We start from the raw sequence: 27,265 nt of genomic DNA, 5'->3' as shown, positions 1-27,265 counted from the left end.
TTTAATATATTTGTATATATATCTAAGCTACTTCAAATGTCTTTTGACTAGATGTAGTTAACTAAAGATCACCTAACGTTTATAGTGCATTAGCACTCCTCAGTAAAGAGGGCCTTTCCGAAGCATCTGAGGGCATCTTTCTACTCTCCCTGACACGGGAATCAATAGCCCAGTAAAGTGCAATGTCAGCAAGGCATAAAGCCACTGCTCCCGTAAGCACCCAGGCGGTGCAGTTAACGATATACCTGTGGACTGGATTCCAATCAGGGGCTGGCTCTCCATATCATCGTGCAAGGCAACCACACTGACTGTGTACTCAGAACCCGGCCTGAGGCCTTGTAGCTCTGCAGTGTCTTCTTCACCGTCAGGTGCAGGGGAAAGCTCATGGATTCCATCCTCAGGGCTTGAGTAGGTCACCCTGTACCTGGAAACCTGCCCCTGTGGGCTTTCCCAAGCAATTTTGATGGAATCGACATCCACATCAGTGAATGCCAGTCCTTTAGGGCGATCAATGTCTGTTAGGCAAATTAATGGTGAGAGGTTATGTGAAAAGCTGAGTTGCGAAACAAGCATACTTTTATACCGTGCAAAGCAGTTCTGCAGATACCATTATCTTGGATGAATTAAACTCCAATTATCACACCATTAAAATAGCAAGTTACTTGACATTTGCTGAAGAGCCTTTGCGGGGGGTTAGATACTGAGTGTCACATTATTTATTAAAACACAGGTGTGCGTGAGGTGTGTAGACACCTGCAGAAGTCCCCACAAAGGAAATTTTCATTAATTTCAAGATATTCCATCAAGATTTGATTTTGCAACGTGAAATTAGTCTCACAGACCTGGATTTTCTGTATCTTGGAAATGGTAAAGTTGATTTTCAATGTCCATTTGGACTGCTATAATCTTTGTCTAACTCTTCTTTTTTCCCCATCTCTATTAAGTATTTAGAGTAAAATGCTGGTCCAGCCACAGTCCTCCAAACATAGCGGCTTCATGGGGTATTTTGGTCAACTTTACCACCCAGTCATAGAAAAAGTAGGTCCTAGAGAAATATTTCGTAGATTCGCTGAAGGCCAATGAGGCTTTGCTGAGGCTATTTGAGCAAAGGCGATTCAAAGCACAGAAGCTGTGGGCGGCAACACTATACTAGTTTTCCCTGCAAGCTCACTGTGTGGCAAGAAGGAAAAAATGTTTGCCAAGGGCTCATCTTAAGATACGAACCAACCAACATGCCTCCTTTCCCTGTATATAATGAATGGCAAAAGACATGTAGGGGGCATCCAGACACCCTAAAACAAAATGACTTTGGAAGTAGAAACGAAGTATTGGTTACGTACTGGTTACTGCAGTTTGAACCAGGGGCTGGCTTTCTCCGTTCTGATTCTGAGCATAGACACTAACCACATATTCCACTGTGGGTTGCAAGCCTTCAATGGTCATTTCTGTTTCATCTGCAAAGGAAGGAGAGGCAATTGCAGGTCTATAAAGCCACCCAAGCCACTCCCAAGAGAGCGTAATGAAAAGCAGATGTGCCCAATAATCGTGAAACACCTATTCCGCTTGGGAAGGTCAGAGCCTATTTCCTCTTGCGGAAACCTGTCTATTGGAAACAAAAGTTGAACATACTGGGGCTGGGGAGACAACTTAATCAAGAGTGCTATCAAACCCAGGCTGTGATACCTAGTGCCACAGGAAACTGGATGCCTATAGTACTAGCTAGCACTTCGAAGGTGTAGACAAGAGGATCAGAAATTGAAGCTCAACCGTGGCTACATAGTGCATTCAAGGCCAGTACAGATTTCATGAGACCTTGTCTCAAAGAAAAAAAGAGCTTTAGCATACTGCAGTAAAAATCATAGTCAAAAATAAGCTTTAAAACTTAACATGACGCCCCCAAATTAACGAGGCTATTCTTGAAGAAAAAAAAAAAAAAACGAAAGAAATTAAATTGACCTTAACAAATTGCCTTGAGATCATAATCTTAAGAGTCTTTTTATATAAGAAAAACATCAGGTCTAGAAGGATCTACAATGTGACTGAAGATTTAAGGAGTGTCCACATTACTATACGAAACTGTACAAAACAATAAAACCAGAAATTCATGGACACTAAAACACGCCCTGTGAAGTGAGCTGGCAATATTGTCTATGGATGCGGACACCACACCACATTCCATAGAGGACACGTGAAATGAAACCTGCACTCTTTCTCCGTTGATCTCGCTGGATGGGACACACTGGTTGTTCTTACCTGGACCAACAGTTTTAGACTGCGTTGGTCCTGGGACATTTTTGGGAGCAGTGGTCACTCTGTAACCAGTCACAGGAGAGCTTGAAGGCAGCCATCTGACACTAATGCTGTTGTCCTGAACATCGGTCACCTGCATCTGGGACGGCTTGTCAATTTCTGTAAGCAAAAAAGAAAGCAGTGAGGTCCCAGTGCTCGGGAGCAGGACTGAGCAAGCCCTTGTCTTTAGTGCTAATGGGCATGCGCGTGAGGTTTGCTTCTATTAATGAATTGCAGATGTTTATTTAGACAAGAATAAAGGGTTAGGTTGAAGATGGAAATGCACGAATCCAGAGAATATTACAACTACTTTTAACATGATTGTTTCATTCCACAGACAAAACACTACATCTCAGGTGGGGCTGTGTCCTCTACCCAATCCACTCATTGAGTTATTTTTCTACAGGTATTTATGAATACTCTTTATGTCTTATGTCTATGGCAGACACATGGGGTGTAGCAGTTAAAAACCCAAGACAAAAAGTGTCTGCTCTTGGGGTCTTCTTTGTACCTTTGACTCAAAATTCTGTCACTTGTAGGTGTTATTAGCCACAGGCTTTTGCCATATTAAGAAAATAAATTATGGCCGGGCGATGGTGGCGCACGCCTTTAATCCCAGCACTTAGGAGGCAGAGGCAGGCGGATCTCTGTGAGTTCGAGACCAGCCTGGTCTACAGAGCTAGTTCCGGGACAGGCTCCAAAGCCACAGAGAAACCCTGTCTCGAAAAAAAAAAAATTAGGATTGAATGTGTAGTTCAGTGAGAGCACTTGTTTAACATATATGAGAAGCTGGGTTTGATTCCCAGCACCACTCAGAACTAAATGAAAATCAATTAATTTCACAGTGAAGAAAATGCCTCGGGAGAATACTGTGATAACCGTCTTCATAAATAACCCTGTGTCACCCCAGATGAGAGTTTGTACCTGTTTGATAATTAATGGAAATTGGCCGACTGCTGGCTGGACTGTCCCCACGGCCAGTGATAGCGTACAGGGTGATGGTATAATCTGCTCCGGGTTTGATGTTGTTGATGGTGGCTGTAGACTTGCTCCCAGGCACCGTGAACTCCTGGACAGGGCTGTTCCCGCCTGTATGAAAGGGGTTAGTGGAAACCTTAAGGACCCAGGAGTCACTCCAAATCTCAGCACACTTAAGGCAGTATGTAAATCACTTCTGCTTGCAACTTGCCTGCCAAGGAGTGTTGTCTTCTACAGCCTGAACAGGCAAGTGTACCTATGCATACAGTAAGGCCCGAGAAGTATATACAAATCAGAACACTCAAGCTAATGTCATCTTAACATCCCTGGGTTAAAATGTCACTGAGTTGTAGATTATCAGGCAAAAGGTGAAAAAATTCCCAGGAATGAGTTCCCTAGTTAGTTGTACAATAGCAATTAGTCTGTCCTGAAATCATGTATATATAAGCAACACTATGAAGACTTGGTAGGGTGTACTTATACATTTTTATGGGATTGCATGGGCAGTGTGTGTGTGTGTGTGTGTGTGTGTGTAAAACAATAAGAAAAAGAGGCCCAGAAACAGAGGGAGTGGTGGGAGAGGGGCATGGGAGGGCTTGGGAGATGAAAGGGAAGGAGGAAATGATGTAATTATATTTTTAATTGATCTTTTACATAGAAAAAGGGGGCAAGAACATGGCTCACCCTACCTTAAATTGAATGAATTGCATTCTTTTCAAAAGCATTAACAGAATATTTCGTAAATTTTGAGAACAGAGAAGAAAATATAAGATTTACCAATGACAATATTTGTGAATACATAAACTTTTTTCCCTCAGCTGTACTTCCCACTTCTAGCTGTAGGGTATAAACCACTTCTAAACTTCATTTGACAATCCACTGTTCATAGTTGCCATGTATTTGGGGGCAGAAAAAAAAGAAAAAGCAGTTTTCTAAATGGACTTGCTTGCATCTAATCCCATACCCACTGCCAGGTTTCCAAGTTACCCACCTGGACCCTGATCCCGTCAGGGTCAAAGGGCACAAAATGAGCGCACCTGTCTCTCCGTAGGTGATCCTGTAGTAGCGCACAGAGACAGCAGGTGGTTCCCAGCTGATCAGCAGACTGGTCGGGGTGGAGGCAATGACTTCCAGGTCCCTCGGGATGTCAGAAACTAGAAAAGTCATAGGAAAACTTCACATCCAGAACTTCCAAAGTGCAGAATCACTCTTTGTTCTTTTCATTGAAAATTGTTACATTTCCTTCATACAAAAATATACACACTAAATTAGCAGAATTAAAAAAAAATACAAGGAAGTCAAGGGAAGAGATTAAGGAGATTAGAATAGTGAATTCTTTTCCCCTCAACATTTTCTTTGGAAAATAATTTAAATCACAAAAAAAAAACTATAAAAACTGCAGTGGTGCTTGCCCTCGCACCCTTAACTACGTGCTGTCTGGAAGTGGTGCTCACACGCACGCATGCCTGTTCACAGCCAAGACACAGATGACTGTGTAACAGACCTCCCAACCACGGTCACTGAAATCTCTCTATACTACAGACGTCTAGTCCCCTAGGGTAGGGCTTGCCGCGTGCGGACAAAGTCCTCTGCTGACACACTGCGTCAATTCTGAGACAAGGATTGCACAGGCCAACTGAGCTCACGGCAGTGCAGAATGACCTTGACCTGTCCATCCTCCTGTCTCCGTCTCCTGAGTACCTAGGGTTGCAAATCTGTACTCGTAAGTCCAAATGTAAACCAGGTTACAGTAACTTTGGGACCATAATAATATGATTTTGAAGGAGAACTTATGGGCTGAGGAAGTCAGTTCTGGGAAGTCAGTCTAGGCTATGAAACCAGGAAACACATAAAACCTGACCAGCAAAAGCACAAAAACATAGATAACTGAATCAGCTGAAAGTTTCTCAGAGTTAAAAAAAAAAATATTACATTTTGAAATGCATTCTGACACTGCCTCCCCTCCCCTTTTTTTACTGAGATGGAATCTCTCTCATTTTATAGCTCTGGCTGGTCTAGAACTTACTCTACAGATACAGGTTGTCCTCCAACTCAGAGATCACCTACCTCTGCCTCCCAGTGCTGGGATCAAAAGCATGCATCACAATGCCTGGCCCGTCACTGCCCTTTCTGTGTCAAGGCTGACTTACAGACTACACAAAATCATACAAGAAATTTCTTCGCAGATTAAAAAAGCAAAATTACCTGTTGATTGCTGGCCAATCAGCGGGGAGCTCTCCTCTCTGCCATTAACAGCGATAATGCTGACAACATACTCAGTGCCAGGTTTGAGGTCGGTGATGGTGAAAGAATTCCGAGAGGGAGGCATTCGTTCTTGCTTGGGTCTTCCAACAGCATGCTCGGCATGATAGCGAATTATGTAGCCAGTGATAGGTGCTCGAGGGGCCACCCAGTGCACAGTGAACGAGTTGGCGGTGATATCAGAAGTATCAAAACCAGTTGGAGAATCAAGACCTGTTTTTTTCCCATCCAAGGAGGGGAACAAAAGACAACAACCACCAGCTTAGACACAGAAGAAGATGCTGGGAAAAGCAACCTACCCGGTTACATGGTACCAAAAGTTGACCATAATCAGTTCACATAGTCATTCATCTGTTTCCTTTTTCAAAGTAATTGAACAATATGCACAATTATAGTAGATTGCTACATAATACTTAATACTGATATTTTCAAGGGCTTGGAATTGTGCTTGATAGTATGTTGACTTGACATAAGCTAGTCTTTTTAGAGGAAGGAAACTCAGTTCACAAAATGCCTCTGTAAGATCAGAGCGTAAGCAAATCTGCAGGGCTTTTCTTTCTTAGTGACTGACAGGGAAGGGCCGGAGGGCCCATCCTGTTGTGGGTGGTGCCATCCCTGGGCTGGTGGTTCTGGGTTCTTTGAGAAAGCAGGCTGAGCAAGCTAGAGGGAGCAAGCCAGTACACAGCACCCCTCCATGGCCTCTGCATCAGCTCCTGCCTCCAAGCTCCAAAACTGCTTAAGTTCCTTTCCTGCCTTCTTTCAGTGATGGAAGTGTAAACCAAATACTCTTTCCTCCCCAAACTGCTTTTGATATTCTGTCTCATCACAGCAATAGTAACCCCAACTAGGCCAGTATTCAAACATTTGTGTCAGCGCATCTCTTCGAGAAGAGCATTCTTGTATTTGGGTCTCAAAGTTGTTCTCTGAGCTGTATACGGGACTGATAGGTCAACAGAGTAGTGATGATGCTAAACACAAGCCCTTCTAAACCTTAAAGACTCCACCACAGACAAGTTACTATGCACATATCCCTTTTAAGTGAGGATTTAGTACTTTTTGCTGCTCTTTCATTGAAGTACTGAGGACTGAACTCGGGTCCTCATGCACGCTAGGCTGTACCCTGGCTGTAGCACAAAAGTATAGTAGATGTTTTTTTTTTTTTAAAAATTAACCACGTAGTGTCCATCTCATCCAGAATAATTTGAGCTCTCTGGGATTGCTAGCTAATTTCTGTTATAACATTCACTATTTCTATCAAAAATATACTCAAACCAAATTGTGATATCTTAGCTCCTGTTTGGCTGTACTTTGTTCGGAACTTGCTATGTTCGGACCATAGGTCATGAAACTCCAGAAACCCCAGAAAAGGGAGTTGTGAGAAGAGAAAAGGCTGCCTTAATAGGAAAGGATGAGGAGGGTCACAAAATATAGGTGACAAGGTGCCATGAGAGCAGAAAGGGGTGGAACAGTATTGCAGGGAGGACTGGGACCAGGAGGAGCAGCATGGGAACCGGGGGAGGGTTGGAAGAGGAAGACCCACAAACCATGTGAAAATAATGCAGTGAAACCCATTACCTGAACTCAAAAAAAGAAGATTTTTAAGTAATGTGCAACACCATAAAAGGCGAAGACATGTCTTTAGACGCATCGTATCATTTCCTCTTTAAAGTTGGTAGGTGCGAGCTACCTGGGAAGCATGTTGCCAGCAAGGCTCACCTGTTTTCTGTCTTCCTCGAAGAGGGGTGCTCTCATGTTTTTCGTAGACGCTGGAGACACTGACTAAGTACTCTGTCCCAGGCAGGAGATCTAAAGAGGCAAGTGGGGCTTGCTTTAAACTTGAAGGCATGAGAAAGCACAGCCCTCCCTGGACTACTCCATCTGATGAACTAGCCAAGCATTCAGTCCCATAGCCTACTTGTAGCAAAGTGAGCATCTATGCCTAGAGACACCTGTGGTTAAGGGTCACCTTTTCCTGTGCCTCTTTAATGCCCTCAATGCTGCCTGTATGAACGCAATTCAGTCAAATGTAGCTATGGCGCACTGATTCCTCTTGCATCCGTTTGCAAAAAACTGACAGAAGTTTTGAGACCCATCACAGCAACCCTATAAGGCTGTTTGCAACTTCCATGCTATATGATGTATATTAAATATTAAGTATATATTTAAATGTACAGTGTGGACAAAATGGCACATGTCCTTGTGAGGCCATTGATGTGTTCAAGATAATGAACATGTCTAGACCTCTGGGCTCACTATACTGCTCCAAGCTGCTCAATGATTAAACTGGGATAATATTGACTTCTCTAAGAGGGAGAGAGTTATTTTAAGGTCATGTAGCATTGAGACTCTTAAGATACACAGTTAACACGTGACAGGGTTTAGCTAAACTGGAGCCAACATGTGATTCAGGGTCTAGTACCCTGGGTGATGTGATCCCTAGTGACTGAAATGGCCCCGTGGCCACAGTCAAGCAAGTGACTGGATGTTCTTTCTGGTCCTCAATGAAAAAGCAAGGTCGGTCATGCCTGGCTGCCTTTTTGTATTTCATTTTCTGAGACACAGATGAATAAGATAGGCTGTTTTCTGGTCACTGTTAAGGGACAGACTTGACTGTAACTCCTTTCCTCTCACATGGAACCTTACATATCTTACCACAACATGTGTATCTGGAGCACAGCCCCATGCTGCAACCTCTTGCCTTCTTTAAAACAAAATATCTCTTCTTAAAGGGTAGGAACTGGGAAGAGACAATTTCTATAAACTGTCTATTTAAGGGGCTGGAGAGATGGTTCAGTGGTTAAGAGCACCGACTACTCTTCCAGAGGACCTAGGTTTAACTACCAGCACCCATACAGCAGTTCACAACTGTCTGAGACTGCAGTTTCAGGGCGCCTGAAACGTCCCATGGCAAAACATCAATGCACATTTAAAAACAAAATCAACAACCACAATAAAAAATGCCTATTTAATGTCAGTTGTTTTGTAAGCTCTCAACCTTCTGGGAAATCTGCGAACAGAAATTTTCTGACTTATGAATTAAACTCCCGCCTCGTTCCACACAAAACCTTGATCTAACTCCCTCCCCTGCGCAAGTAGCCAGTCACTGTTTCTAGCATCTCCTGCTGATGCTAACACACAAAAAAAGGACAACTAAATAGATGTGTGGATGCCATCTTTCCTATTCTTTCCTTAGTTACAGAATTCATCTGCCATTCACTTATTCTTGTGCACTTATGTGGAAGACTGTGCAGACTGTGTCTGAAGCCGTGGGACTTCACTGATGGCGTTTTCTACGATGACTTACAGAGATCAAACGTTTGCCACACCAGTGGAAACACTGCACCTCTCCCAATTTACAGAGTTGCCCGTTAAGCCTGACTAGTGTGTCGCTCAGCTACGCGCTCCTCTTAGCTGCTCCTCCGCGGGCACCAGAACCCATTCCTTCTGCTCCTTAGGCATCTACCACATGTGTACACTTGAGGGCTTACTTGTTAGAACCACCATATTGCTTGAAGAGGCAACGGACACCTCCGCCACATCTTCCTCATTTTTCACAGGCGAGTAACGCACCAAGAAGCTGGATAGCTGGATGGACGGAGGTGGGGCCCAAGAGACACGAATATTGTCTGGACCAATATTGGTGAATCGCAGATCAGTGGGAGGAGGGACAGCTGATTTCAAATAAGAAGGAAGATTAAGTTAATGTAGTTTTAAAATTAAAGCTAAGGAAAGAAACATCTGAAAAGGTAAAAACCAGTATTTCATGCACAATAGAAAACATTCATAATCATGCAAATAGTCTAATCTAATCTAATCTAAATCATGATACACTACTGTTAAAAAATAAAATGCTATACAGAATGTTAGGCCCCTTTAACCTTTCTGTCATCATCATCAATGCATTTTAAAGAATATTGATAATTTTAACCTATTTTCAAATAGGTTTTTTTTTGTTTCTTTTCTTTTCTTTTCTTTTTATTTAAGTGCAATAATACCACGAAAGATTTCTATCCCACCCAGGCTGAAGGGGCTTAAGTCGCCACACAGCAGACAGACATAGCAGTACTTTCCAAAGAAACACATGCACACAGACAAAAAAGACAAGGGGTCCTTAATCTCCCCAGAGTGAGATATCTACAAACTACTGCATCGCCATAATTGCACTCAGTGAACTCTACTTACAAGTGAGGGGCTCATGCACAGGGGTTCTCAGCATGTTTCTTACCATGCAGGGCAGAGAACCTTTGCGATGTTGCATGCTGGTCTCCGGACTGTGGTTAAAGAGGAGTTTCCTTACCTTGCATAACAGCACAATCTAGAAGGCCCTCTGGCTTACGTCTTTCTACCTCTAAAACCTCCCTTCCATTCCACCCTCATTCTGGATGGGTGTTTTATGGCTAAAGGAACGTGGGAGCTTATCAAAAAGTAAAAGGAGACACACAGTGAGTGCTTCATTTTAGAGGTGTGTCTTAGCATTAATCGGTGCTCCCCATGTAGCTTGGTATTCATACTTTAAAAAGAAACAGCTCAAGGTCTGCAAATTTTATCTACTCTGTCTCTAGATTTTTCTAGCTTCTCATCTCTTTGTGGTTTGAATCAGACTGCACGAGGCTACTTATGTTTGTTCTCATCTGATTGGTTTACTGTGTTCCTTATCTCTCTGGAGGAGCCCCCTCTTCAACTCCGTGGCCAATCCGGCTTCTCCTTGGAAACATCCAGATTTAACCAGAGTGGCTGAGCAGCATGCAACACCATCCATGTCTCAAACACAGAAGATTTCAAGATTCACCCGTTTGCTGTGTCAGTGTAGTAGGGGCACTCTCTCCGCCATTAATGAGAGTGATAACGCTGATGTCATAGTCAATGCCGGGTTCCAGCCCTGTCACTGTGTAGTATCCTACTGAGGAGTCCACAAAATCTTCAAAAATAGGGATACCTTCTCCTGTCGCAACTACTGTGATGCGGTACCCAATAATGGTGGAAGAGTTTAGCGGGGTCCACCTCAGGCCGATGGTTGAATCGGTTATATCAACAAAGCTTAGGTCAGTGAGCTGGGGCACCTCTATTGAGTTACAAAGCAAAGAGGAGGCAAAAGGAAAGTAGAGGCAAAAAAAATAAAGCAGTGTACATCAGGTGACCAGTAGTAAAATTGACAGAATGGTAAAGCAATGATGGTAATATGCAACTCGTCCAGAATTATTTGAAAAGACTTCCCAAGCATCATGAATAACTTGCTTCCCTGGGAGAGTAAAGCAGGTCACTGATTCTTTCAGGGACTTTCTTGCATTTAGAAAATGCCCCTGAATGGTACCGTTTTAACTGAAGTTCTAAAAAAAAGATCATAAACACATTCACAATGTCAGAACCATTCTCAGAACTTAGACATAATATCTGCAAGAGATACCAGCAATGTTGAGGGAAAAGAAACCAAAACCTTTGGTAAGAAAATGAAATCTTACAAAGTTTTTTGTTGTTGTTTTTTGTTTTTTTGTTTTTTTGTTTTTTTTAAATGGCTGGTTAATTGATTTGTTTTGCACACCGTGGTGACATTAGGTTGAGAATGTACCACTAAAAGCACGGTCAGCCCAGGCCAGCCAACCTGGAGCCCATGCCTCTGCCAACGTCGTAATTTACTTAACTTAATTAGTATTCATAAATGCATATCAAAATAATGCAGAGGGGAACAGAATCTGCCCAGTGCTTTCAATCTACCAAAGACTTGGGGCAAACAACGAACCTATCCCTAGATAGGCATTTGGGATAGTGTTCTTCAGTTCAGAAGAAAGAAGGCCCTGTAGGAGTGGCCTTTGCTTCTTCCTTTCTGTCTTTCACCCCACTTCCAATTTGCAAAAGGATTTGATGCCGCAAGGTGAAGAATTGGACTGTCGACCACGTGTACTTCTGTGCTCACATATGGAGAGGAAAACTGTTTTCTAGTGACTGTTGGAGGTGGATACGGATTGTAAAATCAGGCACGAATGTCCTGGTGGGATGCATTTACCACATTACTTTTAGCCTGTCGGCACTGGTTACAGACACAGGACACTGTTTAGTAGTCTTCTCACGGGAGCAAACAGTACAGAGTTAATGCCGTGGCTGCACTCGTTCCAAACCCATGGCAACAGACAGCATCCCAGGGAAGCACAGATAGTGAAGCAGAGGCAACAGCAAAGCCTTTGTCCAAACAGCTGCGTTGGCTTCATGGTTCTGGAGAGCCCACTGGGAGGTTGGCATGAGATCCCAACTCTATCTGACACACTCAGCTATCTGGGATTAAGATGCTAATACCCACTGCTACTGCCACTGCCACTCTGAGGATAACAGCTTATTTTCCTGTTACCTGGGATGATGGTATCAGAGATAGGGGCACTTTCCTTGTCATCTTTGACAGTGTAAACACTGACATTGTACTCCATGCCAGGATTCAGGTTTTCAAAAGTGCAGGAGTTCTGGTCGGCGTGAACCACTTCTTCCAGAGAGCTTCCCAGCTGCCCTTTCGTGGGGGTTGTGGTTATTCTGTAGCCAGTGATATCTGGAGAGGAAGTTGCCATACTTCTAAGTTTCATACATTTATGACCCAGGGTATATTACACTATACACCAGTGATGAACCCATGGAGGTGGGACAAAGAGACGGGACAATAGCTTGTACCAACACTCAGGAAGGAGGAATTAGTTTTAATGCAAAGTGAAGACTAGTCCATAGCAACTTGTGATGTATTTAAAAATAATAGGTGAGTCTGAGGGTCTCCAGCACATAGAAATGACTGCCTGAGAAGGAAATGCTAAATTTGATCATTCCACATTGTTTCCACTGGGTTATCTAACAGTACTCTACATATGTACAAATGTGTTATTACAAAATAACACTATGAGATCTTTAACAAAGACAAGGCAATCTCAGATAGAGAGGTGATGGCCCAAGACTTTCCTGTCTTCAAATTCCAGCCTTCTTCCACACTCCGTTCTACTTTTCCTTAATGGGGGACCTGGAGGAAAGGTGAGGAATAGTCTGCTTTTTCTGACTACTATAAGATGGATTTCTACCTAAGAACATTCTAAGAGTATAAAGGTTTGGACCTACAGACTTGGGGGAATGAAAGCAGAAGTACAGATGCTCATCCTTGAGAAGAAATATTAATCATATAGAAGAATTAAGATTTTGAATTATTATAATGTGGCAAAGAAAGTGTTGAAGGGAAGGAGTCACCAATAAATTTAGCGGTGGCCTGAGCTATGAAGGTCCAGGCTGGGACCAAACATTATGACGTTGACTCAGGAAGGACAAGGAAATGAAGGCATATTCTGTCAACGGGGGAAAAGTGAACATTAAAGTGCTATGTGCTAAGCAGCCCAATGGATGGGAAAGCAGCAAGGTTGAGGTCACTTCCTTTGCTACTGACCATGTGAATGGGCAGGCCACTGAGACCAGAGATTCATGATCCAGCTGCCAGCGAGCAAGGAGCTTGTTTCCAACCCCCAGTAAAGTACGTGGAAACAGTGTAGCTGTTACATTATACAATACATTGCCACAGCAAAGGAAACTTCCTGTGAAAATCAGTCTATTCCAAAGGGGAGATTGAAAGGAGCATTTTAAGGTAGTTTTAGTTGGTGTGATTGTAAAAGACACACATTTCTAGATAGCCTGACACATAAACCCAAACAAGGGTAAGAACTGTGCAAGAAATGATTTCAACAAATGACAGACCAAAAAGTTGGGTAAGGTTGTTTGCCATGCAATCATGAGAACCTGAGTTCATATCTCCAGAATCCACACAAAGCCAGACACCATAGCATGCGTCTGTAGTTCCATTGCTGCTATAAAGAGCTGGAGAGTGGAAATAGGCAGATCCCCAGAAACTATCAGCACCCCCTGCCCCCCATCTCAAGCAAGATGGAAAGCAGTCATGTGGGTGCTGGGAACTGAACCCGGGTCCTCTGGAAGAGCAGCCAATGCTCTCAACCACTGAGCCATCTCTCCAGCCTGTTTGGGCATTTTTAATGTACTGAATAAAACCCTGGTTCCATCCAGTCCTCATGATTTTCTGCAGGATAAAGTTTGTCTTTCCCCCAGCCTAGCATTTGACTGTTCTCGCTCCTGTGACTTAGGGAAACACGGGCACGTGTTTACATGTCGTGAGCACCCTGTGGGTTTCATGAACGCTCCCACACTGCTGTAGCGCTCATGGAGAGTTGTGCGGCTGCTTCATCTTTCTCTCTGAGTGGAGACTGTCTTGGACAGCTATGTACACGTGTCCTCAGGCACACGTGACACTCACCTGGGGTGGTGCTCCTCTCCCAGGAGACCGTTAGCACTCCAGTGTCAGGGTTTGTCTCCAGATGCAAGTTCGTCGGTGGAGACATCGCTACATAGAGAAGATCATTTAACAGTTAAAGCGAACGCAAAACATTTGGCTTCTGAAATGCTTCCTTTACTGCCTCTCTCGTTCCTTCTCTCCTTTTTCCCCCTCTCTTTTATCCCTTCCCTCTAGAATCTGTAAACATACATAAAGTATATTATAAAAACACAGTCTACAGTGACCCTCTGATAGAAGACTGATTTTAACACTAATGCTATTATACCACTACTGACATTGCTTTATCTTGCTGTTCGGAAGACTTTTGACATGGAAGGAACACTTCAATGCCTTGGACTGCACGACACCAGCTGAGCCAGTTACATCAAATTCTAAAGACTCTGATGATTTCAATAGGGGATGGATGGGCTCTTCCCCTTGCTCTATTCAGATAAGCAAGCTGCCACACTAGTATTAGAAGAATTAGAGGTATTTCTTTTCTTTGTTTTGAGACAGGCCCTCACTGTGCAGCCCTGGTTGGCCTAGAATTCACTATAGACCAGGCTAGCTTCAAACTCTCAAATACTTGCCCCTTTCTGCCTCCCAAATCGCTGGTGTTCAAGGTGTGTATTGTGACAACCAGCTCTTTGGGCTCCAACTTTTGGGGTAGGTGGGGCTGGCCTTGAACATCTGACCCTCCTGTCTCACCTCCTGCACATCAGGGTCAAAGCCTGCACTACCACACCTGGCTTTGACAGTCCTTTTAAATAGTTTAAAAGTTAAGAGAAAAAGGGAAGTTCTTCCTACGGGTCACCACTCTGTTGACGATCGGTGCGTCCCTCTCCTGGCCATCTCTTAGGACTTGGATGGTGTAAGTGTATTCCACGCCTGGAGTCAAGCCAGATACAACGATGCTTCCAGTTTCTGAAGTCACTTCTCGGGGTGCTTCGCCTCCCTGGCTTGGTCGCACACCCAGCTGGATGGAGGGAAGCAAAACCAACATGAAGGACGGATGTTGCCGAGCCCCAAGAGGTTGCAGGTACACTCACACAGCAAGAGCTCCTTTGCATGTGCACACAGGGCTCTGCCTCGGGCGGGTAAGGAGGTGGGGGCTCACTGCGGTTACTCTGCAATTAACTGGAGAGTGTCTTCCTTAGGCACTAGGGCCGTTTATAATAGAAATGTCATTACAGCTGTTTGAAGAGGAACCTTCTGGTCCACACCAGCAGTCCACAGGGAAGAAACCCCCTGGGCTCTGCCTTTAAAGATTTCCTCACAGGCAGTTAACTTTCCAGTTGTTACCAGTCACTCTGACACTGGTAAATGAAAAACACGTTCCCATGAAGGGTGTTCCTAACTTCAAAAGCCCAGGTAATATTATCAAACAGTATTCAATTCAAGAGAAATTCTTCATATTCTCTGTGGGCTCTAAAACTCTGAATGCCATTATTAAGGGAAACTTTCAAAGGTGCACTGGCAGTCTGCATAAAAGGAACTCCTCCATTTGGGTAGCACAGTCATCAATACAGCTATTTGCATACTAAATAACCAAGTGACCTTCGACCTCTTTTTTTTTCTCCCTTTTAAACTATCAGGCTTTGATTTTAGGGCATAATAAACATTTTTCCCCCGTCCTTTGAATGCCAAAGGATGGGATTCTTTAAAACACATTCATTCGTATTCATCCCGTTCCCGCTATCATTACTTTAAAGAACATGACTCCTGATATCTAAAACGAAGACCTCAATTTTAACTCCTATTAAGAAATTCACCCACAGGGCTTTGAACAAGTTGAGAGGAAACTGATTGGATAAAAATGTGGTTTTGAAGTGACTCTGAGTTTAACTGGTCTCCCCAAATTGGCTTTCGTAAGCTTCTTGACACCCATTTAGAGCAACACATCAAATGAAGTTTTCCTAGATTTTTATTTTGAAAATGGAGTTCCCTGGGGGGAAAGGACAGAAAACAATACAAAACAACAGGCACTATAATTCCATGCTAATGACTTTTTTCCTCTGCAAAACAGAAAAAACAAAAGCCCCAGTGTGGTAAGGCCTGGCTCTCCCAGACAGAGCTTAACAAAGCCCAAGTCTCTGGGATGTGGCTGTCTCTCCCACAGGCAGAAATGAAAAGGCACTTCAGGGCTGTAGTCATGATACACCTGAGACTCACCTTGAAGCCAATCCTGGGAACGGGGGTCCAGGTGATCACGATGGTGGTCTCCGTCACCTCGGTGTGGTAAGGCGGAATGGAGCGCGACGGTTGCACTGCAAAGGAACCAGAATGAGGTTCAAACCCTCAGGCTCACAGGTGTTGGCCAGGACTGCAGATTACCAAGCATTTTGACTAGAACTGTAGTCTAACCAGCAAATGGACAGAGAATGTAGCCCGAGATCCTTCATCAGCTGAGATGCTGAATATCACTGCTTTAGAACCAGTCACGTGCAAGACCAAGTCACGCAGGACCTGCTGACAATGGGGTGGTGATTCTGCAGGCCGGATATTGGGCTGGGGCTTGGATTTGGGGCAAGGACCTGTCACTCACACGTGAGTAAAACAAGGTGCTAGGTGACCTGACAGTTGGTTCCATTCCATTTCCCCTTAAAATCACACACCTGCTCAGCACGCATTAGCAGCTGCCCGCTTTCTCCCTTTGCCTTTATTAACAAGAAACCCACAGGAGTAGCTTCGTGCTGAATCATTCCACAAGAGTGGAAAATTACCTTTAGATGCAATTGGAGAGTCTGACACTATTTAAGACACGCTACAAGTTCTAAAGATCCACCCCTCAAGCATGTGATGGACCATCAGAATAATAATACCACAGACTTTTGGTACCTAAAGCAACAAAAGTATGCATGCTTGATATTCTAACATCTTTTTTTTTTAAAAAAAAATTTAATGAATATACTAATTTTTAAAAAATACGTGGGCCAGAGGTTAGATTCAGCCATTAAGATAAATACTGCTTTTGCAGAGGACCTATGTTCAGTTTCCAGCACCCACAATGGGTAGCTCACAGCCAACTGGAAATCGAGCCATGGGTCAGACACCCAACACCCTCTTCTGGATTCTCCGAGCACCCACGCTTCTCATGCACGTACCTACCCTTCCCCCACACATATACACAATTTTTTATTTTGTTTTTTGTTTTTGAGGAAGAGTTTCTCTGTATAGTTCTGGCTGTCCTGGAATGCCCTCTGTAGACCAGACTGGCCCCGAATTCACAGAGATCCACCTGCATCTGCCTCCTTGAGTGCTGGGATTAAAGGCGTGCGCCACCAATGCCCGGCTATTTTAAAAAATAAAAATTTAAAAGAGAAGTATGTATGCAGAATTAAGATAAATGTTTCCAAGCACCTTGCAGGTTTGAATATAAATGTAGAGTAGCAAGGCCCCAGAAACCAAGATATCTGAGTTATTTAATTCAAAGTTGTGTGCTAAGTGAACTGACAGCCCCGTTTACTCTTACTCCTGTAATAAACTGCACAGAATGCATTTACATAAATTATGAATGGTTAATTACCCTCCAGTCATACAAACAAGGATTAATTTCTTGCTTGTTTCTTTCTCTTCTTTGTTTAGTCAGGGCTAAACAAAGCTCATGTAGCTCAGGCTAGCCTAACTCCACCCCCCACTTCCCTGTAATCTAGGTATACACCCCAACACGGTGTAAGTGCTGGAGATCAAACCCAGGAAGGCAAGTACCCTTCCAACTCCATTCCACTCCAGCCCCAGACAAGGATGAAAATGCTGTCATCTTTCACTCTGCTCAGCTTGCTATTTTTTTTTTTTGTATGACATGAGAATTCAGATCCAATATTACAATTCTTCCATGTTTTTCTTCTCAGTTTGGATTTATGGTCTCATTTTTAACTTTTATTTTCAAATGTGATGTGGAAGTAAAAATCAAATACATATGGAGAGACTGCTGTCGTTGCTGAACTGAGTACTGCCCTCACTACCTACTGTGATAGCAGCTGCTTTAGAAGTACGCTATCTTGATGGCACTTGAGGTAACTCGGATTGGTGACCTGAAATTATATTGCTCGCCTGCTGCCAACTTTTTGAAAAGACCTGAGCCAGTCCTGGGTGACCATTTTTAACTGCCCCCAAGAAATAATCAAAATGGATTATCCTTCTCCAGCACTTGGGTAGCAAAGCAGACAGAACTCTGAGTTTGTGCCTGATCTACAAAGTAAGTTCCAGAACAGCCAGGGCTATCAGAGAAACCCTGTCTCTAAAAACAAAAACAAACCAAATCAAACAAACAAAATCAATTTAGAACAGTCAACTCCTTTCACCTGGACTAGGCATTTTCTATTCCTAGACCCAGGCAGCTAAATTTTGCCCCGTCTGAGACAATACTCCCTTGCCCAGACAGACCATTACAGGAAGATCCCAGAACCACAAACCCACAAACTGATGTCAAACAAAGGATGCTTCTGTAAATACGAATTATGGGTTCTGGCAGGGATTGTTAGGTGAGGACCTATCTAGCTGTTGAGAAATAAAAATATGCCCTCGATACAGAAGGCTGGATGATTCCCCCCAGAAACAGCTTATTCTCCCAGCTTTTTTCACGATGGCTCTTAAGAGTGTAACATGAGATATAAAACTCAGGAAAGTTGGTTCCAAGGTCAGCTTTACTAAAGCTCCCAAAACTGAAGCTCACAGGCCCTGCTGCTGTTATAGCTGAGGTTCGAATGGACTTGTGCAAGTAACCCCTGCCTTACACTGGTTGGTTTAAGTTTGAGCCTTTGCACCGTCTATCCTTCAATCACCCATCTATCTACCCAAAAGTTCAATGAAGTATGTTAGTTAATATGCAGCTAATACGAATTTTACTATTACACCCAGAAGCCGTCTATTAGCAGCCAATGTGCACTGACACCTCCAACCTCATTCACTTGAGGGATATCTCTTAGAAAAAAATGGGTATTTGAAGAAAAACAAGACATTAACTTCCTGAGAGTGGATCTCAGATGACCTCAAAACCAGGCAGCATAAAATAGCGAAATTTCAAGTGAATTCTCTTACACACGAAAAGCAGACTTCATTAGCTTCTGATTAACAAATTCATAGGGAAGAGCCTTCATTGTTCAGACTCATACCACCAAACACGCATGCAAGTAAGTTGGTAAACCGCAGATTCCTATGCAGGACAGCGGATAGCGGATCATCTCAGGGAAACTCCAGAGTAATTTACAAACTAAGTTTTTTCTAGGTTATTATTTTTATTTATTTTTAAATTTGTTTTGTTTGGTTTTTTGTTTGTTTGTCTTTTGCTTTTTTTTTTTTTCTTGTTGCTTTGTTTTGTTTAAGACAGGCTCTCTCTAAATAGCCCTGACTGTTCAGGATCTCCCTAGTGTAGCCCAGGCTGGCCTTGAACTCACAGAGATAAACCTGCAGCTACCTACTACCGAGTGCTGGGGTTAAAGGCATCTGTCACTACACTTGGCTTAGATTACATTTTTTCCCCAAAATTTTATGTTTATTTTATGTGCACTGCTGTTCTGCCTATGTGTATGTCTGTGTGAGGGTGTCAGGTCCCCTGGAACTGGAGTCCCAGATAGCTATAAACTGCCATGTGGGAATTGAACCCAGGTCCTCTGGAAGAGGTTAAGAGTCAGTGCTCTTAACCGCTGAGCCATCTTTCCAGCCCCCTTGATTATGCTTTAATGCTTTTGAGGATGCCTATTTCAAAATTAGTCCAAGAAGACTTGAAAGTTCCTGAAATGCTGAGAACTGGGGGAGAAGCAGCACTAAGGGCCAAAAGCAGGCTTATGTTAGGTGCCTCTGTAATTCAAAACATCAAGTAGAAAACAATAGGTAAGTGTTCAGCAGGAGGGGCTCATAACTCTTTGTCATGGAAATGGCGTGTACTTAGTAGAGAAACAGCTTGTGAATATAGGCCTTTAACAGGATGCTGCCAAATAAGAGATTAAAGAAATTTCTTCTAAAATGTTGAGTAAAAGGAATAGACATGACCAAAAACTCCTGTATTTTTTCCTCCCTGTGAAATTTACAGTTTAGGGAAGAGGAAGGGGAGCCAGGCCCCAGCTCTGTGAGGTACTGTAGCCTGTGGCAGCCCAGGCTCTCAAAGAAATCATTTGTTTAGCCTCACACTCTGTTTGCGGGTGTCTGCTCAAACCATGGGTGTTTTTCTGTTTACATAAATGACTTTCATTTGATGTCCAGAATAATGGGATGATACTAATTTTATTAAATACTGATTATATTCTGTCTGCTAGCATTTAGTCCATATTTTCTTCTTTGTGTGCATGTATGTGTGTGCAGTCTACATGTCCATGACGTCTGTGTGGAAGTCAGAGGTGGGCATCAAGGAACTTCCTCTATTCGTTTGTACTACATATAAAGACAGAGTCTCCTTGTAGTCCTGACTGTCCTGGAAATGGCTATGTACACCAGGCTGCTTCTAACTCATTGAGATCCACCTTTCTTTGCCTCCTGAGTACTGGGATAAGAGTTGTGCACCAGCACACCTGGTTTCTGCTGTGTAGTTTTGGACATCTACTAACTAGCAACAACACTGGCTGTAAGCCGCCCTCTGTCTCCCAGTGCTAGGATTACAAGTATGCACCACTGAACCTGGCCTCTTATGTCTGTGCTGGGGAACTGAACTCAGGTCCTCGCATGTAAGCAACACGTACTTTATCCACTGAGCCATCTTCCAAGCCCTCCTGACTCTGCATTAGCCCAGAAGCACAGGAGGAACTTGGAAATACCTGCAAATTCACACACTGCTTCCTTTAGCAAGAAAATCTTGCTTCGAAACAGGTACCAGTCCGAGCAAAGGCCATGCACTGTGATGCCCCTTCTAGCAAAGCTCTGTACCTTACAGCAGCTCGGTCACAAAAAGTCACAGAGCATCCAATCCACAGGGCGCGCTTCCAGTGGCCCTGCTGTAGATGATGCAATATGGCTTTTAAATTAACTTTTAAAAAGCGGAAGGACGGAAAAAGTCAACATAGGTAAAAGCACGTAGCTTTGCTAAAGAAAGGCATTTGAGTTTCAACTTACAGGTAGTAAAGACTCCGGTGGTTTTGGGGCTCTGTTGGTTCCCTTTTACAGCCACCAGGCTCACAGTGTACTCAGACCCAGGCTGTAGATTTCTCAGGGGATACTTGGAGGCTGAAGGCGCCACATTGTACTGCTTGGGCTGGCCTCCTCGGGTCAGGCCCACCGTCAGTCGGTACCCTGCTATCCGGGCCCGAGGAGGAGTCCAGGTCACCAGAACCGTTCTGTCAGTTTCGTTGACAAACTGGAGGTTTGTGGGAGCATCAAGTTCTGGAAAACAAAACCAAGATGAAATGTGTCAAGAAACGTTTAGGTCACTAATTACCATGCTTGATTAAATATTCCAAGTTCTCACTCCTCAAGGTTGAAACTAAAGTCAGAGCCACACCCCTGGAAACTGAGGCTCCTGGGGACTGGGTGGGGGATGATGTAGAATTTTGCCGAAATCCTGTCAGTTATGAGAATTCATTGACCTTTTTTACTGGTCTGTTGTCTTTGGAAAGGCTAATTTTCCCAGCAAGATTTACCTACCACCCTTGGAAATAAATTATAGTGACACTATAGTGACAGTATTTTTTTTTTTTTAAAGCAAAACAAACACTTCGCAAACCCCATAATTTGCTTTGGGCCAGAAAGGTTAAGGGAGGGGTGAGTCAACAGGCTCAGGGCAAGGAAAGCTTGGTACATACTGCAGGCAACATGCTAAGGCGTGTGTTGACTGACTAGTCCTCTTCTGGGGAAATAAAAGCTCTCTCGCAGAGACCTGATTGCAACAATTAAAAGAGAGCCACAGGACCCCAGTCTCAAGGTGAAACAGTGGGGAACTTTTACTACCAGAAGGAATTACATAGATTATCACTTTTCTTTTTGAGGATGATAACTGGGTTTCTCCATGGGAAGTTAAAACATCTTTTAGGAACGTGCCAGAGACGGTATGAGCGTCACATGAGCTTTGGAACCCAAAAGGCGGTTTAGAGACATTTCTGTCACTGCCTAGATACGGGGCTGAAAAGGATTTCAAGTTTCTTCCCATTCCCAAGAGAAGTCACATCTTCTTTTGTACATTTCTGGTGAAGAAATAAACAGGTAACTTGGTGCCCGGCATCACGATAAGCTTAGATGTCTTATTTATTAATTCACTGTGGTGCTAGGGATATATTCCAGGGCCTGGCACAGGCCAGGCACACATTCTACCACTGAGCCACACACCCCTGCCGGGTAACTGCTAAGCATTAAGAGACTGAGGGTGAGTATCATGTAGACCTGAGGGGTGTAGAGCTCGGGGGCAGGGCAAGAAGACAGGCGGGAAAGGGACGTACTGGTCGTCTGCTGAGCAGTCAGAGGTTTGCTCTCCCTGCCCTGGTTCACAGCAAAGACGTTGAACTGGTACGTGACCCCGGGGGTCAGCCCGACGATCTCAGCAAAGGTGTTCCTGCTCACGGGCAGCCTCTGCCCGTGCTCCCCAGGCAGGTTGACAGGGAGGACATCCACACGGTAGCCAGTAACCACACTATCAGGAGGCGTCCACATGATGGTGACTTTCACATCTGTCACTTCCACAAACTGCAGGTCCCTGGGAGGGGGAACTTTATCTAGTAGACGAGAGAAATGTGTCATTCAAAACGCCCACTTACGGTTGTTGCTAACCTTCATTTCTTAGATCCATTCATTCTTGGCCAATACTAAAAACAGGCTATTTGGTGCATCATTATTTATGGTTAGTCTAACGGATGCTGGAATCTTTATCTCGTGTCTATAGACGTTTATAGCATAAAAGCAAGTAGTTGAAATAAATACCAAAAATAAAAATTCTTTCACTTTAAGATATAGAAAAACCGTGGTGTATTTGTTTAATTGGCTCATTTTATGGTAATTAAGAGAAAAGATTAAGCAGTTCTTAGGTGTCTTAGGAAAATAAAATGAGATGTTGCCATCTTTTAACCAGAAAACCTAATATTTGACTTTGATAACTTCCTTCCTAGTACTGACATTTCAGCATTTAGGTCAGCGGTACTCAGAAAACAGAAATATTTATGATTCATAACAGTACCCAAAATTAGTTATGAAATAGCAATAAAAATAATTTTATGTTGGGGGTCGCCACAACACAACGAACTGTATTAAATTTAGGTTGCAGCATTAGGAAGGTTGAGAACCGCTGATTTAAGGGATAGGAATGTCAAAACTGCTAGCGACAGAAACAGCTTGCTCTCAAGGTCCTGCCAGTCATGTGACTTGCACCTTGGTCTCCCTGGAAGCTAAGAGGATGAATATGATCCATGCATGCTTTTTCTTCTTCTAGAAGGTTAGAGCTGCTGTCTGGTGGAGTCCTACAGGGTCAGACAGCAGGGGAGGTGGCATTTTGAAGTTACCAGATCGTGGGGTGCCAGTAGTCTCTTGCTGGATGAACACAGGCGTGCTCTCCTGGTTTTCCTCCACGGCATAGATGGTGATGTTGTACTGCACACCAGGTTGCAGGTCACTGAGGGTGACGGAGTTGGCCGTTTCAGGAAGGTTGAGCTCCGTGCTACTGCCTTCGACTGACGGAGAATAGACGATTCTGTACCCTGCAGGTTTAGGAGAAAAGTGTCTAGCTACATAGTCTTGTGGAGCCGAGGCTAGGCAAATAATACATCTCTCCTTTCTAATGGCCCTCTGCATTTGTTTGACTGTTAAGAATCAGCAAGATTCTTTTGGGGGTCTTCCAGGGTTATCATTTCCTCTGATGATGCCTGATTAGCACAGAGATCAGAGAAGCGATCCAGATCTTTTAACAATAAATATCCTCGAAGACAGAGACCTATCAATTAGTGAAGCAGCGAGGTGAGAGGGTACACTGATTTCTCTTTCTGGAACTGTGGGCTGGGAGCTAATAACCGAGTCTGGGCACTGTCTGCACCTTTTGCGACCTTCACTGATGAAGCTAAGCAGCCACTCAGCTCCCTCTTCAGCACTGAATCCCAGGCTTGCAGGGACAGTCTGCCTCTGCAGGCCTTGCAAGCTGCTTCAGTGAGCCACAGGGCTGGAGGTGTTGGGGGCTGATGGGGTGATAAATGGATTTGAAGGAAAACAATTCATAATGAAGTAGCCTTGGAAGATTTGACGTGTATACACACATACACAAACACACACACATACACACACACACACTTTTAAGCACTTAAATGGAAGTTTTAAAGGTGGTACCAATCACGTTAGAATTTCCTCAGTCCACATCTATATATCCAAGTAAACACAAAGCCAAAGATGACCTGTTATGGGTGCCTGGGGTCTGCTCCATCGAACAACAATTGAAGTATCATCAACCTGGTCCACGGTAGGGTCTGGAGGAGCATCAGGTGCTAACAGAAAAAAAAAAGGCTGTCAGCATTGCTACAAGCCCATGCTTTACTGTAATAATAATAATAATAATAATAATAATAATAATAATAATAAAAGCTGTTCAAAACTGTTTTTAGTGTCTGGTAATGTACACTAGCTTGGAACAGCCTCTGCTTCCCAAGTCTGGGATTACACATATGTATCATATCCCCCAGCATAGCCCACACCGAAGATTCTTTGACATGGTTTAATGCACACACACACACACACACACACACACGCACACACACACACACACACGCACACACACGCACACACCTGTCGTCTGTGATGTAGACAGGATCAAGCTCTGCTCTCCCTCTTCAGATATCTGATAGACATTGACAATGTACTTCCTGCCTGGGAGCAGGTCTGGGATGTTCACAGAAGTGGCTGTGCTTGGAAGATCTGTAACAGAAAGGGAGAGGTTAGTGGCCAGGAGCCAACCGTCTATGGCTTTTAAGAACTCTATATTCCTGGGGGAAAGACCAGGAGGAATACTGGAGAATAACCTGAAATTTCCAATGAATGTTCTTTCATTTTCCATCTCTCCCCCTAAAGATGTATAATTTTTAATAACCTCCCTCTGATTTTTTTTCCCTATAGCTGTCGTTAGACATCAGGGTAGTAGCCATGGGTGGAAGGATGATGGGATGGGGGAGGAAAAATATTCATTTTTATGATCTGGGTCCTATTCACACAAGTATGCCCAGTATCTTTTTATTATTGCATTTATTCGAGGGAGAGGCTCTGATTTGAATGCCACAGCACACATGTGGGGGGTGGGGTCACAGGACTAGCAGTCATACAGCTTGTGGGACTCCATCCTCTCCTTCCACCCAGGGATGAACTCAGGTTGTCAGGCTTGGGAGTGAGGACCTTCGCTCACTGAGCCATCTCATTGGCACTAGGCTAGCATTTCAAAAGATTCCCCAATCACTAGGCTCTTTAAAAAGCATAAAAGACGGTAGCTATGCATGAATAAAAAATAACGTTGACAGCTGTATGTCTCATTCTGGTCCCTTATGCAGTCCAATGAGGAATCCCAGCCTGGTCAGAGAGGATCAGCTCTCTCCTTGCTTTAATGGAAGGGAGTGTCTTCAGTCTGAACTGTGAAGTAGTTCCAGTGACCACAATTCTCCCAAGCAAGCATCTTTTAACCTGCACTGAACCAGCCACACATCCTACTCACCAAGGTACTGTGGTTCATCGCCCTCCTCGCTCAGCTCATACTCCACCCGGAATCCGGACACAGTGTCAGAAGCTGAGACCCACGAGACCACAAAGCTGCTGGCTGTGATTTCAGTTACAGACTCAGAAGTGGCCACAACGGGAGAAAAGGGCGTAGTCTCTCCCGTCACTGTGTTGCCTAGAGGAAGTGGAATGAAAACCGGTTTGGTTATCTAGAATGCTCTCTGTGCATGGAAGTTGTTGAGAAGAAAATGCAGGTGCCGTTTATGAAAGAAAGCAGCTGAGGAGAGAACCTCCTGCACGGAGCCTATGCCTGAGCCATGCAGGCACGGCCCCAAGAATGGCACAGCCCTAGAGATGCCAGCTACGTACTGGTCACAGGTGTGCTGGCGCTGGTGGTGAAGTCAAAACGTGTCACTTCTCTGTGTCCATACTGCTGGATGCTGATGAGCTGACCCTCATATACCACACCTGGGGTCAGGCCTTTGATGGTATAGGAATTGAGGTGGCCTGGAATGGTGGCTTCTTTCCAGCGGCCCGTAGAGGTTTTCTGACAGTTTAAAAAGAACATATGGCGTAAGTGTTGGTGGGGACCGACATTCCTGGCTGGTACTCAGTAATCTTCAAAGAAGAACAAAGGATTCTCACAGCTCCGTTTTGGAAGACAATGGTGGGAAAGTTGATTCAGAGGGGCCTCTGCCGAGTTTGTTGGTGTTAATTAATTACTCGGCCAAGTCGTTTACCATGTGCCCAGGGTGCTGTGCTTGCTTCTCAAGCTAATCTCCGTCTCCCTGCCAGAAGTGAACACACCACTGCTCCCCCTTTACAGGTGGAGAAATAGTTAAAGTGTGTTTTTCAGAGTTACACAGTTGAGGTGCTGAACACCTCCCTACGGCCAATATTGAATAATTTAATACCAGCATCCTTAATTCAGCCTCTTTCAACTTTTCCAGTAAACCGAGACCCATTTCTCTCTGAAGTGAGAAAAGGCCACACACTCTATCTTTCAACTTGGCAGGATACAGTTCAAGTTCCTTGCCTTATAGAGACACTGGAAAGCTTAATATTGGCTTGACTCAGATCCTGGGGCCATCACAAACAAGATTCAACTTGTCTGGTTGTGTGACTCATCTTTGGAAATGAACAACCTATCGAGAGCAGTTAGCCAGCTTTGGGAAAGACTGCAGAAGAATATAATTCAGTTTATTTAATCTTTTCCCTCCGGTTTACATTCTTATATCCTGTCCAACTTCATTAATATGTCATGGACTGCAAAACTCATTGCAATAGATGGTTTGGAAAAGAAACACCCAGACTTCAAACAAGAAGTCCTTTTAAGTGTAAATATTCTAAAGCGGTTTAAATATCAAATACATGTTTAATGCCCGGAGATTAAAAAAAAAAAAGAGTTATCCAATCAAGTTTGTACATGCTTCAAATGTTCTAGTGCCAGTTTTTATTTTGAAGATAAATGAAAGTGATCCAAGTACTCTTTAAATTTAAGGTTTTGCTCAAATGTTGAAATAAATTGAAATTAGCCATTATGTTACTTTAAAAATTGGCAAAAAAAAACAAAAACAAAAACAAAAACTTGTATAAATGTAAGGTTTCTTGGCCATCAGAAGAAAATATCGAAATGTAAAGTGTCAGATTGCCTACATAAAAACAAAACAACAACAACAAAAACCAGGAATTCTTTGTTAAAATTTTAAAGAGACTGTGGGCAGGGCTCAGGTGATAGAGTGCTGGCCGAACACGGCCATGGGCCTAGTTCAACCTCGAGCGCCATGTAAAGAGGGGCAGATGGACGACACCTGCCGTCAAGCACACGACGGGTGGAAGCAGTTC

At 43.7% G+C, this 27,265-nt stretch overlaps 1 protein-coding gene across 1 annotated transcript in view; it reads right to left on the bottom strand.

Moving 5' to 3' along the window:
* The window catches only part of Fn1 (fibronectin 1), a 65,067-nt gene that overhangs the window by 17,180 nt on the left and 20,622 nt on the right, over positions 1–27,265 (bottom strand). Inside the window, exons 12-31 of the mRNA XM_050154193.1 lie at positions 25,790–25,967; positions 25,419–25,595; positions 24,506–24,634; positions 24,118–24,207; positions 23,239–23,433; positions 22,186–22,458; positions 20,870–21,136; positions 15,998–16,092; positions 14,633–14,801; positions 13,808–13,894; positions 11,870–12,061; positions 10,319–10,591; positions 9,018–9,200; positions 7,246–7,335; positions 5,473–5,742; positions 4,305–4,421; positions 3,214–3,378; positions 2,254–2,409; positions 1,341–1,454; positions 246–515 (exon numbers count right to left, since the gene is read on the bottom strand). Coding sequence (XP_050010150.1) covers positions 246–515; positions 1,341–1,454; positions 2,254–2,409; positions 3,214–3,378; positions 4,305–4,421; positions 5,473–5,742; positions 7,246–7,335; positions 9,018–9,200; positions 10,319–10,591; positions 11,870–12,061; positions 13,808–13,894; positions 14,633–14,801; positions 15,998–16,092; positions 20,870–21,136; positions 22,186–22,458; positions 23,239–23,433; positions 24,118–24,207; positions 24,506–24,634; positions 25,419–25,595; positions 25,790–25,967 — 3,490 coding nt within the window. The remainder of the gene's footprint in view (positions 1–245; positions 516–1,340; positions 1,455–2,253; positions 2,410–3,213; positions 3,379–4,304; positions 4,422–5,472; positions 5,743–7,245; positions 7,336–9,017; positions 9,201–10,318; positions 10,592–11,869; positions 12,062–13,807; positions 13,895–14,632; positions 14,802–15,997; positions 16,093–20,869; positions 21,137–22,185; positions 22,459–23,238; positions 23,434–24,117; positions 24,208–24,505; positions 24,635–25,418; positions 25,596–25,789; positions 25,968–27,265) is intronic.

The sequence above is a fragment of the Alexandromys fortis genome, unplaced genomic scaffold (assembly GCF_014885135.2).
Source record: "Alexandromys fortis isolate MF-2015 unplaced genomic scaffold, M_Fortis_MF-2015_v1.1 scaffold_40, whole genome shotgun sequence".
Lineage (NCBI taxonomy): Eukaryota > Metazoa > Chordata > Mammalia > Rodentia > Cricetidae > Alexandromys > Alexandromys fortis.
Note: the sequence above shows the minus strand (reverse complement) of the source record. Positions and strands in the feature narration are given on the sequence as shown.